Source organism: Sycon ciliatum, chromosome 9 (assembly GCF_964019385.1).
Source record: "Sycon ciliatum chromosome 9, ocSycCili1.1, whole genome shotgun sequence".
NCBI classification, from domain to species: Eukaryota; Metazoa; Porifera; class Calcarea; order Leucosolenida; family Sycettidae; genus Sycon; species Sycon ciliatum.
Genome location: NC_088651.1, coordinates 29,969,901 through 29,984,126, shown reverse-complemented (window position 1 = coordinate 29,984,126; position 14,226 = coordinate 29,969,901). Strand labels below are relative to the sequence as shown.

At 47.0% G+C, this 14,226-nt stretch overlaps 1 protein-coding gene across 1 annotated transcript in view; it reads left to right on the top strand.

Annotated features, from left to right (window-relative positions):
- Window positions 1-11,639, top strand: part of LOC135824436 (leucine-rich repeat-containing protein 15-like) — an 83,735-nt gene extending 72,096 nt beyond the window's left edge. The window contains exon 6 of the mRNA XM_065337175.1: window positions 11,319-11,639. Within this exon, the coding sequence (XP_065193247.1) occupies window positions 11,319-11,394 (76 nt within the window). The 3' untranslated portion in view covers window positions 11,395-11,639. The remainder of the gene's footprint in view (window positions 1-11,318) is intronic.
- The last annotated feature ends 2,587 nt before the right edge of the window (window positions 11,640-14,226 follow it).

Sequence of the window (14,226 nt, the reverse complement as noted above, 5' to 3'; positions counted from 1 at the left end):
GATTGGTGCGGTCCTCAGCCAGATCCAGGATGGAACTGAGCGACTAATCGCGTACGGCAGCCGTGTGCTGACGAAAGCTGAGCGGAACTACGATGCTAGCAATCGCGAGGCCGTTGCGCTGGTCTATTTTGCGGAGTATTTCAGGCACTACTTGTTGGCATGACCATTTGTTGCCAGGATGGACAATACTGCGTTGACTGCACTCCGGAACCTAAAGGAACCCCGCGGGCGGAAAGCACGTTGGCTTGACTGTTTATCCGAATATGAATTCCGAGTCGTCCACCGTCCAGGTCGCCAACATCTGAATGCTGATGGTTTGTCGCGCTTGCTAGCCGAACCTTAAGCACATGTGCACAGTGAATCTCCGCCACTGGCACCAACACCACCGCAAGATGCTGCCCCGGCTCTGCCGCTGCGCCAGCGACATCCAGTGCTGTCACCGTTGAGCTGGATGATCTATCATCTGCTGATATAGCTGATGCTCAACGCTCTAATCCGGAGTTATCCACAGTCTGGTTATGGTATGAAGCGGCTAGTGGCAAGTTCGTTCGCCCACCGGAATATGACATTTCTGGTGTTATAAGGGCCTGTCCAGACTAGGTAGAAAACCACGTAAACACGCCGTAAACATGCTTGTTGCCAAGGTGAGTGACGAAAAATGGCCGATAACGGGGAACGTGGGATTCACGCCGAACGTGAGTCGAGGACCCCTGTAAAAGCACGTTTCTCATCTACGTGCCGTTTTCGCAGTGTTTGTTGTGTGAGAGTCGATCGGTGGAGTTTTCGGATCGCACTTTTTCTTGCTGTTTCCAGCTGCTGCAGCTTGTTTTTGCTTTGCCGTTTTCATAATGGCACACGTCCGTTTCAGCTACGAGTCTGAGGCGACATTGATACAGTCGTGGCTGGACATGCAGAGAAATCCCGGGGTCTGGTGAAGAGGAAGGTGTTGTAGAGAGAGAGAGAGAGAGAGATAATTCACTGACGAGCGAGCATTTGAAACTGTTTGGATAGGAAGTAGAACCCTGTTTAGTTGTGATGAACGAAATTGGCGGCCTGAAGGCCAAAGCCAGGGACTTTTACTGGAAATACACGGCGGCCACAACCATTAGTTCATCAAGCGATGCTATAGCGGGCCTCGACCGTGACGCTGCGCTGCCGCGAGAGTGTGGCCAAATTTCCGTACCTGGAACAGAGTTCAGGGTGATGTTCCTTGCGCTCGGCGTCAGTACTGCCATCGCAGGGCCGCCACTCGTTTTTGTAGCTAGCTGGGTAGGTCAAGACCAAGCCAGGGAGTGCTTGCCTGGTCTACCAGGTCTACACGCTACAACTACAAGTCACTTGTGTGTCTTCCAGTGGCAGTAGTACTAGTAGTGCACCCACGGACAAAAATGAACAGGTACACATAGTGGTACAGGTGACAGAGCGAAGTGTGGACAGCGCACCGCGTGTACGTCACGTACTCTGAAACGGCACGCCGTTTTTATTACCTAGTGTGGCCAGGCCCTAAGTCGAACTGTCAAGATTATCTGGTCACAGATTGATCAGTTGTCTTTTCGTGATTCCGTCTTGTATGTACTGCCTCCTTTTGCAGATCATGACCACGTTGGTGAGTCACCCTCTCTGGTCGTACCATGCTCATTTCAGGAGAGAGCCATGATCGCTGTACATTCTCTACCTACTGCTAACCATCCTGGTGTGGAGAAAACCCTGTCTCAAGCTCGTATGCGTTTCTACTAGGTTGGAATCGCTTCTGACATCACCGAATTGGTTCGATGCTGTCACACCTGTGCACAGATTCGAGCGAAGAATTCAACAAACCGCTTCAGCCAATGATTGCCGGTTATCCGTTCGAAATTGTTGCCTTGGACATTGTCGGTCCTCTGCCTGAAACGTCCCCGGGCCATAATATCTCCTGGTCGTGGCGGATTACTTTACGCAATGGGTCGAGGGATTCTCTTTGCGCGATATCACTGCTGTTTCGGTCGCTGCAGCTGTCGTTAATGGTTGGATCAGTCGGTTCGGTGCACCTGAACAGCTTCATTCAGATCAAGGGGCCCAATTCGAATCTCGGCTATTTGCGGATATCTGCCATCTCCTTGGTATCCGGAAGACACGAACCACACCATATCATCCTTCTGGCGATGGTCTGGTGGAGCGCGTCAACCGCACTCTTCTAGGTCTGCTGCGTGCCCACATTACTCCAACCAGCACGGAGTGGGATGCAACGTTCCCTCTTCTCTTGCTGTCATATCATGCTGCAGTGCACAAGTCCACTGGATTCAGTCCAGCGCGCCTGCTGTATGGTGCGGATGTCCGGTTACCAGCTGATATTGTGTTCAATTTACCTTCGCCACCTTCCACTGATATGCATACCTATGTCCGTTGTCTCGACACTTCTCTGCGGAATATTCATGTTGAAGCCCGTCATAATGCTGATCTTGCTCATGCGTCTCAATAACAGTGTTGCGAACAAGTGTGCTCTTCTCTAAGCACAGCCATCACTGGCCTGTCGCAGTGGTTGGAGGACCGCGGACTAATGCTGAACCAAAAGAAAACGCAAGCTCTGTTGATTACCCCAAGAGGCCCAGCCCCTGACACAGATAACATTCGAATTCGCTGTGGGAATGCAGCCCTTGCAGTTGTGGAACAAGCGCGGTACCTGGACCTAATGGTAGATGGGCAGCTCTCCTGGGAGCCTCACGTCAATCACGCAATCCAGCAGGTGCGGAAGTCAGTAGGTGCGCTGTGGCGGAGCCGCCGAAGCCTCACCCTGGCGTCAAAGATCCTGTTTTACAGGTCGATGGTCCAGAGTAGGTTGTCGTACGCTTCCAACGCCTTTTATCCGTCACTTCAAATTGGCAACATGGAGCCCCTCACACGTCTAACGAAGTGCGCTATCCGTGGCTTCCTCAGTCTGCCACCGTGGTCGCGCACGAGCCCGATCTTTGAACAGCTCCGCCTCGCCACCCTGGAGGATATGTTTAAAATTAAGCTCCTCATCTTTGTCCGTCGTTGTCTGTTCTCCCGAGCTAGCTCCCTCTTCACCAGCTTCTTCGTGAGAGTTACTGGTGACCGCACTCGGGGAGCAGCACATCACCTCGTTCGAGTACCATTTTGGCCCGGTCCTGCGGGTCGAGCGACCATGCAGTTCATCAGCGCAGTCCTGTGGAACCAGCTCCCGATGATCTCCGTTCCGAGCCCAACCACCTTCAGTTCTGTGCCCTGCTAAAAGCGCATCATGGCTCCGTTTAAATGCTTTTCGGGTAGTGTGTTTCTGTGGTATAGCGGACTGAAGAATAGTAAACGTGTTTTGCAATATATGTATGAAGCTATTTTGTATATAGTATGTTCCCATTCCGTTTTTGCTTTGGTGTAGCCCTGAGGTTGATTGCTTATCTATTTCTACCCTTCCTCTCTCCATACTTCTGTCCCCCCTCTCTCTCATTCCTTCTGTCGTCCACATGTATCAAAGGAGGCGAAATCGCCTGTTTGTGGTTCGACGTTAAATAAACTTCTACAACAACAACAACAACAACAGTTCTATAACCGTCGCGTTCATGGTGAGCCTTATGTTGTAGGTCAGCAAGTATATCTTCATGATCCAGCTATTCGTGCCTACGAGCACCATAAATTTCATCGTTTCTGGTCTGGTCCACATACTATTGTGCGTGTTCATGGTCCGACATCATACACGTTATTGCTGAATGGAGTTGAACGTACTGTTCACTTCAATCGCTTGAAGCCAGTTACTTCATCGTACCCAGTTTCCTTACCGTCGTCTGTCCATGATCTCCCCGACCCAGTGAGTTTGTCAGCTAATAACGTTGTTCCTGTTGTGCCACATGATGCCGATGACTCTGTGCGGAGTACGCCTCCAATGTCGCCGTCTGTTGTCATGTCACCTCTATGTCCTCCTGTTGCTACTCCAGTATTAGTGCGTCGATCAGGCCGGATCCGCACTGCTCCTGTGAGATTTGGTGACTATGTTTTGTAGTTAGGTCATTGTATACCCGTAATTTTTTTCTTTTCTCATATTATAAATTTAATTGTTTTTGCCCTGCTTGCCAATTATTCACGAGGTCGATAATGGTGAGAGGAGGGGAATTGTGTAGTATAGGCCAATGATTACTTTTTATTTCTTTTGATAACCGCAATCAGTGATACAAGCTGGATCGACATTTGTGTACACTGTATTCATGTATTGTAAAACTGTGGAGACAATGTGCAATAAAACGATGAAAAATGTGAAGAAATTGTGTAGAGAAAGAAAGGGATTCAAACAAGTTTTCGTACAACACTCATCAGGAATCGTCGTTGTACTAAAGGACACTGAAACAAAACTTGAACTATTATAGAAAATCTAAGTTAGAGAAATAACACTAAGAGCAACAACAGTGAAATTTACAAGTGTGAATTTTAACAATCAAAGCGAGAACTGAACAAAGGAGAAAGGAAGGAAAGACAACGTGATAACACATAACAGCAGTACATTACACCTAGAACATTAACGGCCAAGCTTGGCCGCACTAAACACGACACGGTTTACCCAGCTTACGTGGGACAATGTGTGTGACAACGCCCCTTATAGTTATAGTGTATTCAGTTCGGTTTTTGAACTGCGATGTTCCTGGCGGGTTGTGCCAGCGTTGTGCAGCAAGAGTGCTGTGGTTTTTCAGGTCCTATTTGGAGGACAGTTCTTTCCCCTTTTGACCCCGTGAGATCGTGTGAACCTGGTGTGCTTCTACTTTATGATTTGTTTATCAGTTAATTCTTCTGTCTATTCCAAACGTTATCATTTCCGATATTATTTGCCATACTCCGCTTGACGCTCTCCCAGCAATTCGCGATCTACTATAATGTTTACGACTCCATACCTGTATTATATTATGCAAGTCATCCATTCTGCCTATCTCTTATCGTCGAGTTTATTCCGACGCGACCATGCATGCCGCCAGTTTTTTTCTAAATAGCAGCCAGTTGTTGATGTCCAGCTATCACCTACATGTAGTATTCGAATCACGAGGACGTGATTGTATTTGAGAGGGGAGGTGTAGCGTTGGCACGCTGGTGACTTCAAAGCGTATAGCGTATAGTGTTTAGAGTAAAGCATATCCCCGTTCTGTATCCCCATACGTTAGCGTATCTCCGTAAATTAGCATACGGAGTCTGCCTGTGCATTAAAGCCGCTGTTCACGATTCTTTTGAGCAAGTTAATTTCGTTGCCAGTACATTTAAATTGCCAGTTACAGTGTGTTCACTGAGACCCTTGTGAATTCTTGCCTCCGAGAGACTGCTACACTAGCACGATACGCAATCGCAGCAGCCATTCGCTTCCTTCTAACTCGTTCTTGGAACAGATGTCCTCAAACAGGCCGAAATAACGCTCCAGTTGCCACAGACATCACATACCCTTGCACAATACAGAACAAGAAAACTTATGTGCACTTACAATACAATAGTACTGTCAATACATGAAGTTATTACATTTAAGTTCAAATTTGGACTTAACGGAGAACATGAAGTTATTACTCACTTTATTGTCCTAACAGCAAAGTCGATACATGAAAGATACACGGTGGGAAAGAAGAAGGACTGGCATCATCATTAAACTTTGAGAAGAAGAATCCCACAGATTATGTAGAGCGGATTGACAATGTAATTCGAAATGGCATAATTAACAGACAGTTTCCTTCGTAACTGATCATTAATGTCCTTGAAAGGTGTGCTAAACATACTTTCGCTGTTGATAAATATGGTGGTTAAGACACACCTGGCAATATGGCGGTAAACACACGCCTGCCCACGCACGCTCTCTAGGCTGCAAAGTTCTGGCACAGAGCTCTCCTTCTCACCACCACCACCATCAGTTCGCGCCTGGCGCCTGGTCGATGCATGGCTGGCGGTATTCGGCATAGCAGGCTGGTACATCAAGTAGCGCATGGCACATAGATGATGACACAGCAACGACATAGCTCGATTGCGACGTACGTTTTGTCCCCGCTGGACTCATCAGGCAATCTTCTTCTTGGATATCTTCATACGGAGCTTGACTCGGGAGAATGAAGTTGAAGACACCACTGCAGCTGTACTTATGGTTGATAAATATGGTGGTAAAGACACACCTGGCAATATGGCGGTAAACACACGCTGTTTGATGAACCAGCCTGCTATGCCGGATACCACCAGCCATGCATCGACCAGGCGCCAGGCGCGAACTGATGGTGGTGGTGGTGAGAAGGAGAGCTCTGTGCCAGAACTGCAGGCGTGTGTTTACCGCCATATTGCCAGGTGTGTCTTTACCACCATATTTATCAACCATAAGTACAGCTGCAGTGGTGGCTTCAACTTCATTCTCCCAAACATACTTTCGTTGTTGAAAAGGAATGTTGACATTATTTGGCAAGTGTCCACCTTTTGGTCGTGCGATCCTTTGGTTATGTCAAGTAGCATGGAAAAGAACCATAGACGAGATTCATGCAGTAGTTAAATCCACTCTGTGTGACATTCAATATGGCCGGCGTGGAACCATGACATCCGGGGATGGCCCTAATGTTGCGAAATTCCGTTCGACTATCATTTACGCACGTTGTTGTGTTTGGTTCTTGTGTCGTAGAGTCCAGTGTCTGATGTCATGATATATGTAGGGTCCAGTGTCTGATGTCATAATATATGTAGAGTCCAGTGTCTGATGTCATAATATATGTAGAGTCCAGTGTCTGATGTCATGATATATGTAGAATCCAGTGTCTGATGTCATAATATATGGAGGCTCCAGTGTCTGATGTCGTAATATATGTCTAGTCCAGTGTCTGATGTCATAATATATGTAGAGTTTTTTCTGATCTCGAATGTACTGTGACGTTTTTGGTGAATATCAGTTATTATTATTATTATTATTATTATTAATTCAACATCTCCTGGCTCGTCAGAAGACTGCCAATATATATGAGAAGTCGGGTGGTAGCCAACTACGGCGAACTGAATAATAAGGAGAGAAACAAAGAGAGTACTGCAAGGGGAGGCATGACGAAAATGGTGAGATTATTTAGCACGAAGAAGCTGAAGCTTGAACTCCTTAATGTCTGTGCATGCTTTGAGGCTAGTTGGCAGGGAAGACCAGAGAGTGTACGCAGAGAAGATAGGAGATTTCAGAAACAGGGAGGTATTGGCACGGGGTAATGAGAAGGAATGACGTGTTGATCTGGTGGACACAAACCAGTTATACTTAGCAAAGTGTTTTGGGTCCAGGTCTAATAAGATCATGTGTACAAGGATGCAAAGATGTTGCTGGTGTCGCTCTAAGAGGGGAGATACTGAAGCTAAACTGTAGAGACGTTGGGAGGAGAATGTTTGATTTTTGCGAAACAGGATTTTTAGAAGCAGACGCTGGTGTATTTCCAGAGTTTGAACAAGGGCCTGAGACAGACCGCACCACGCTGTGTCACAGTAATCAAATATAGGTAGAATATACGACGTAAAGAACAATTTTCGGCAATGGTCATTTAAATGGTGGCAGTGAGGTTGCAATATGCCAAGGGAGGAGCTAGCTCGCTTGCATACTGACTGGACCTGTGGGGACCAGGACATATGGCTGTCGAATATAACACCAAGGTGTTTGTGTTCATGAACAATTTTAACGTTAGCATTGGCTCCTGGAAAGTGCAACGGCTGAGTAGGCGGCGATGGGCTGATGAACATTGCTTCGGTCTTCGCGATGTTGGGCCTCAGCTTCCAAGCTTCCATCCATGCTATGGGGGTGGAGTTAATGCCGGTCTGCATGGAGGTAACGAGGTTGGACGGCGAGCTGTCAGAGCACAACAGTGCAGTGTCATCAGCAAAAAGGCTGACGTCTGGAACAAGAGAGGGCAGATCGTTCACATAAGTTAGGAAAAGGAGTGGACCCAGTATGGACCCCTGTGGAACACCAGACACTACAGGTAAAGGATCGGACAAGGAAGCAGAGACACGGACAGTTTGATGACGGGACGACAAATATGACGACAGCCACTGCAGAGCTGTACCACGTACTAGAAAAATGTACTCAAGCTTTGCAAGTAGGCCTCGATGCCAGACTGTATCGAACGCTTTTGACAGATCGAAAAAGACAAGACCTACATGCTTCTTCAGGTTACGATGTCCGTAAATATCCTGGATTAAGCGTGTCAATTGCAAAGTAGTTGAGTCGCCACGACAGAAGCCGGATTATGCAGAGGAGAGGGCAGGGGTGACATGGTGGTAGAGAGCTTCATAGAAGATGCGTTCACAGACCTTGGATATAGTTGGTAGGAGGGAGATGGGCCTGTAATTAACAGCTTGGGAGCGTTGTCCTTTCTTAAATATCGCTACAACAATAGCAGATTTCCACGCAGATGGGAAGACTCCTGCACGATATGACAAGAGACGCCGAGACCTTTGAGGTCGGCAGAGCAGCCTGGCCCCGCCACCACTTCTCGCACATATTCGGGAATATAGTGGACTTTCGTATAAAAAATAAAATAAAAAAATAAATAGCAAGCACAGGGGATACGACAAGGAAGGCACCAGCACTTTAAGGACTTCATTTGGAATACCGTCTTTTCCAGGAGACTTGCAGCTCTTAAGACGTTTCAGTTGTTTGCGGACCACACCAGTTGTTGTAAAGACCTCCAGAAGTGGAGCGCGCAGCTCTGGAGCTGGGTGCAGGGGCGGGATAACCCAGTTCGGATCGTCGGGAAGGCCGGGAGAGACAAACTGTTTGTTCAGAGTGTCCGCAATGGACTTTGCCTCAGATTGACTGTTGCCATCAGGATCAATCAAGCACTGGATTGGGGCGCGAGAGACACTGGGACGCTGGGGGCGAATGAACTGATAGAGAGAAGGACGATTGGGTGATGATATTGTTGCAGAGAGGGAGCTGATGTAAGAGCGGTAGGTTTTACGGGATAGGTATTTGACAAAGTTGCGTTGAACTCGGTAGACCTCCATATTGACAGGTGTTGGAAATTTTCGGCTGACACTGAAGAGGTCTCGTTTACGTTTCACCGCAGATACGAGGACAGTCGACACCCAGGGTGGATTGGATGTCACAGACGATGTGCGTGTGTTTGGCCGACAAGAATGGGTGGAAAAATCAGCGAGGTGGTGCTGGAAGGTTTGTTCCAGGACGATTGAAAATCGATCGACTGCGTCGTCAACAGTTGGGGAGTTGCCTGGGCGTAGAAATGACCAGTTGAGGAAAATGTTATTAACTCCAAAGCACGAAAAAGGCCAAAAACTAAACCAAGAACATGTGCAATAACATGTTATTTAGAAAGACAGGACAAGTGAATAATTAGTCAGTCCATTGTTCATGATGATCTCCGACGGTTACGTCGGCAAGCGAGCCTCCGCCACTGCCAAATCAGCGTGGGCTCCGCAGGAGGGTGCAAATTTCAAACCAAAATTTAAACGCCTACAACCGCGAATGCACATGATACAGGATTTCAGAAGGCTGAAGGAAATCCTGCATCTAACAAATGCCATAACATGAGAGTAATGCTCACCCCTCTTCTCAGCCAACAGATGAGCAATTCGTTTATACAGCGCTGTTGATGCTGGACCCATTCCGCCACTGGCTGACATGACCGCCGGAACAAAGGAGGCTTGCTGAACCTGCCTCACCCGCTCCTCATAGTGCCTTCTCTTTTCTTTTTCATGTCGCTGATACACAACAGTATGTGGTGCAGATCGATTTGAGCGTGAGTGAGGATTAAAAACCCGTATATCAATAAGTGTACGCTCAAAACGACTGCCCCACAAACCATTGGCAGCGACATCCAACCGGGCACGGTCTTCCACATTTGCGGTCCGGTAGCGAAGAGTCCAGAGAGAGTAGAGTCCAGTGTCTGATGTCACAATATATGTAGAATCCAGTGTCTGATGTCATAATATATGTAGGGTCCCGTGGCTGATGTCATATATGGTCTAATCGTAAAAATGAAAGACCTGTTTGGCATGCAAGAACCCGTACGCAGACTTATGACTGTTAGCATGGCTCAGTGGAAGGTGGACCGTTGGAACGGCACCAACAACTTGAAATTGGCGGCCATTCAGCATGGGTATTTCGAGGGGACTCCATATTCCCACTGCTGTTCGTCATCTGCCTCATACGACTACTCCGTTCAGCTCTTTAAGGCCACAACATCAGAAGAGGAATCAACACCTGGGCTGTGGCTTTGATATGGTATAGTGCTGGTATATTGGCATGGACGCAGGACGAGTTGAAATCTGCTGACCGAAGAACGCGCAAGCTTATGACTATGCATGGATTTCTCCATCCACTCGCTGATGTAGCCCGTATGTACATCAGTCGCAAGTCTCAAGAAGATCACAGAGAGCCTGATCATCGCGACACAACACCAGGCCTTGGCAACTAACCTGCTCAAGGCCCAAATCTTCCATCAGGGCAGAAGACCTCTGTCTGGAATGTGTAGGAAGGAAGGCGAGTCGGTTGCCCATATCCTATGCGAGTGTTCAAAGCTCGCTGGATGGGATTACTTGGAGCACCATTATCGGCTGGCCTCCGCGTGTACAGGAGTTGCGACTTGCATTGTGAAGACGAGTACTACAACCACCACTGTGGCCGGTCCAAGAGCATCATGCACCCGCGGGTAACGTGCCTGAAGCTATAGATACTTCGGACGCCAACATCTTCGCAGGACTAGAAGATTAAGATTCTGTGGAATTTCACCATCTGGTGGGATCGCTTCATTGAGCACCGAAGGCTTGATATTGTTCTGATTGATTTGAAACAAACTCCCAGTAAAGTCCCATTTTTGTCTGATACAGAATGTTCCTGAACGCTGCATGGATTCACCTCGAATGTCCCGTTCTTTCTTCTTCAAAATATTACGGTGCCCACTTGCACTTCGAACTGTGCATGGCACTTTCAAGACCTGACCAGCCTAGCCTGCAAGATTTGCACTGGCAGGCGCGGGCGCCAAATGATCGAACCGCACTGCAGAGTGGAACCGTGCTGTAAGCAGACCTGCAGTCTATGCTGTCGAACATTTTTTTTGGCGGCAAAACCGCTTTTTGTCTTCTTTTCGAGCCATTCAGGGATTTTGAGAGAAATCCATGGATTCTGCATGTCTTGTCAAGGTATAGAGAATTTGGTGGTTGGCCAGTACCTAACCCAATTGCATATGAATCATGTTGTGGTTAGGAGCCTAGGTTATTTCTGAAAACAAGGTCATGATTCGGTCTTTTAGATTAGAACTACGATATCCCAGACTCGGTGTTTTGTGCACTACCCGGGACTAAGCAAGAACAACATTGTCTTTGTGCTTTGTCGTTTGTAGATATTTGAGCAGTAATCAGATCCAGACTTTAAGTGACGGTGTGTTCTCTGGTCTAACAAACCTCCAAACACTGTAAGTATTATCAACTGCACCACTGAACGCAGGGATCAGTACTTATAACTGTGTGTATATAGAGTACTGCTGGATACGTGATGAACAAACCTCGATTATCTGTGAGTATTATTATCTGCTGCACTGATTGAAGGAAACAGTTGTAGACGCTGTGTGTAAAATGCTTTATTATGAAGCCTCTGAATCTCGTAAGTGTCAGGAACGAAAGAGCACACGGCACGAGGACAACTGCTTTTTCTTAATGGTATACTTCACTTGATCGAACATAATAACTCAATCTAAGATGACCGGATATGTAAAGCATGCAAATGACAGCGTAGACCGTAAATAGCACACAGTGCATATAGCGTATACCATGCATGATGCTCTTGGGAATCTTTAGCATGGCGACGGCAGATTCTTGGCCTTGTCTATTTCCACCATGTATTCTCCCAACACCCCTCCTTGTTGTCTCATTTCCAGCTACCCTCTTCCCAAAGCAGCCGTCAACCTTCATCCATAATTCTTCCTAAAGCTGGCACCTTCTTTCGTAAATCAACCCTTTTTCTTTGAGTGTTGCCTGGAATAAACTTCCTGAAGATATTCGTTCACTCTCTACAACAGCGAAATTTAGTATTGCTGTTCGTCGGTATCATTCGCAATCTATGTTTTCTTTGAAAGGTATTCCTGAATTTTGTGTCTAGGCTAACCACATCTATGATAGTTTCAATAGTTTGTGTATATATCAGTTATAGTAGTCCGCAATGCTGCTTTTCTAATTCTCATTATGATTAGCATGCAATGTACTACCGGTAGTACTGAATTTACTTCTTCTGTACTCTATATTCTAATGTATCTTCTACCTCTTCTCCCTTACGAACAAACTTTCTCATTTTCCATACTTACTTAGGAGACTCCCTTCGATAGGCATCTATTTGCCTCTGGAGGATCCGTGAAATAAAAATCAATCAATCAATCAATCAATCAATGATGCATCAGTGATATGGCGGAGTCAAAATACTTGGAGAAGTGTTGGAGCTATGTGTCAGGTCTCCGAATGTCCCAGTACTCCTGGTCAGTTATGTGCAATTTTGTCGCAATCGCTGACCTTATAAGATCTGGTCACGTTGATGGACAGTTAGTCAAAATTCGTAACATTTTTCCCTTCTCCTTTTTCACCGTAATGGGTAGGATCACCATCCGAGTTGAATTTTTCCTTATTCTTTCCTTTTCTTGCCATGGTTGGCTATCACCCCTCTCTCGCACTTTGCCTGCCAATAGACCGATCTCCTTATTATACTGGGTTCGAGCACGGGGGCAACCTCACTCGCGATCGAGTTAGTTTTTGAACGTGACAGCATCTTTGACAGTTTGTTTCAGGTTTGTTTTGGAATGTCTTCTGCTTAGTTCAAGTGGTTTGCGATGGCTTCGAGCGGTGCTGAACCTCCTGCTGGTAGGAGCAGAGTCTCCGAGAGAGACATGGACTGTGATGCAGCTGCAGGATTTTGTCAAGGCGCGGGAGGGAACGATCTCGGCCCACAAACAGGAGTTACTCCAGAGGTGAGTTTTTTGTTGTTGAAATATTTGAATCGCGAATCGTGTTGTGAGACTTATTGTTGTGCCTAGGCTACAGCAGACCGTATTTCTTTCTCCTTGAGATCGGTGCTGAAGATAATAGTAACCTTTTTCTGGTCTGCCTTTTCCTCTCCAGAGCCATCTTCTATGAAGGTAACCGTGGTGCTGCCAAGTCACCAAGTCGCGATCGCGATCAGCAGCCCTGAAGTGGAAAAATCGATTTTCCAACGATCTGGTTGGACATCAGCCACTAAAGTTCTTCTGATTTGCCCGTAGTGACAACAGCAGCCATCCTTGGACACCTTGCAAAGACAGGAAAAGCCACTGGTGGAAGCGACTGCTATGAGGTGCCGATAGCAGTGGTGATCGCTGTTTTGTCAAGTCGAAGGGCTAGCCAACCCAGAGGAAGCATTAAAAAAACGATGAGCAGTGCGTGGTATTTGTTAAGCGTGAAGAGCTAGAGGAGGACAGTGCAAACACATGGAAGGAGTGGATGGTGTTTGAAGAACAGTGTGCTGTGTGCCGGCTGTTGGTGATGGTGGTCTTTGTCAGCATGTATTCGTGCTGCTTCTTGTGCTGGAACACTTCTCGCCCAGGAAGGCAGATTGCGTGCTCCCTGGCCCTCAGTCGGCAATGGGGCGTTTGTTCCAGGAACATTACCACAGAGCCAGTGATGAGTCGTACCTTTGAAAGGTCGAAGCTTGCTGTTAATCGCAAGTGTAGCGCAGTGGATTGCTCCCTCTTCGAAGTACGAGGGCCAAAGCTTGCCGCTGTCTGCAGCAAAGTGTGTGTGCGGTTCTTTCGAACCTATGAATATACCCCCCCCCTCTCTCTCTCTTAGGAAGACTGCATGTTCAAAGTGAACTATTTTCTAGTATATTTAATGTGAGACGGGCTGTTTCCGCCCAAGATCAAGATAGTTTTTTTCTGTTTCTATACCTTTCTTATAAAATACATTGTGACCGAGCTTTCGGTCATACTCCGCTGTACTCCATCCTCAACCCGCCACCACCATGCGCTCTTGGCCGAACTAATGCACGAAGCATAAACACGACAGCACAGCAAGGACACTTCCGTTGACAGATATTGTTTGCGCCTCTTGTTCCGAATATGAACTGCGTGGCGGAATCACGCTTATGCTATTTCTAGTAGTTCTACGACAAACTCCAAACAACTTCTTTCTTCCATTTCACTCTGTTTCTCTCTCACCACAACTCCCCCAAGCAGGGAGAAACAGCAAATACAAAAGCAAAGAAAACGCCGCGCGAACGGCACATGCAGG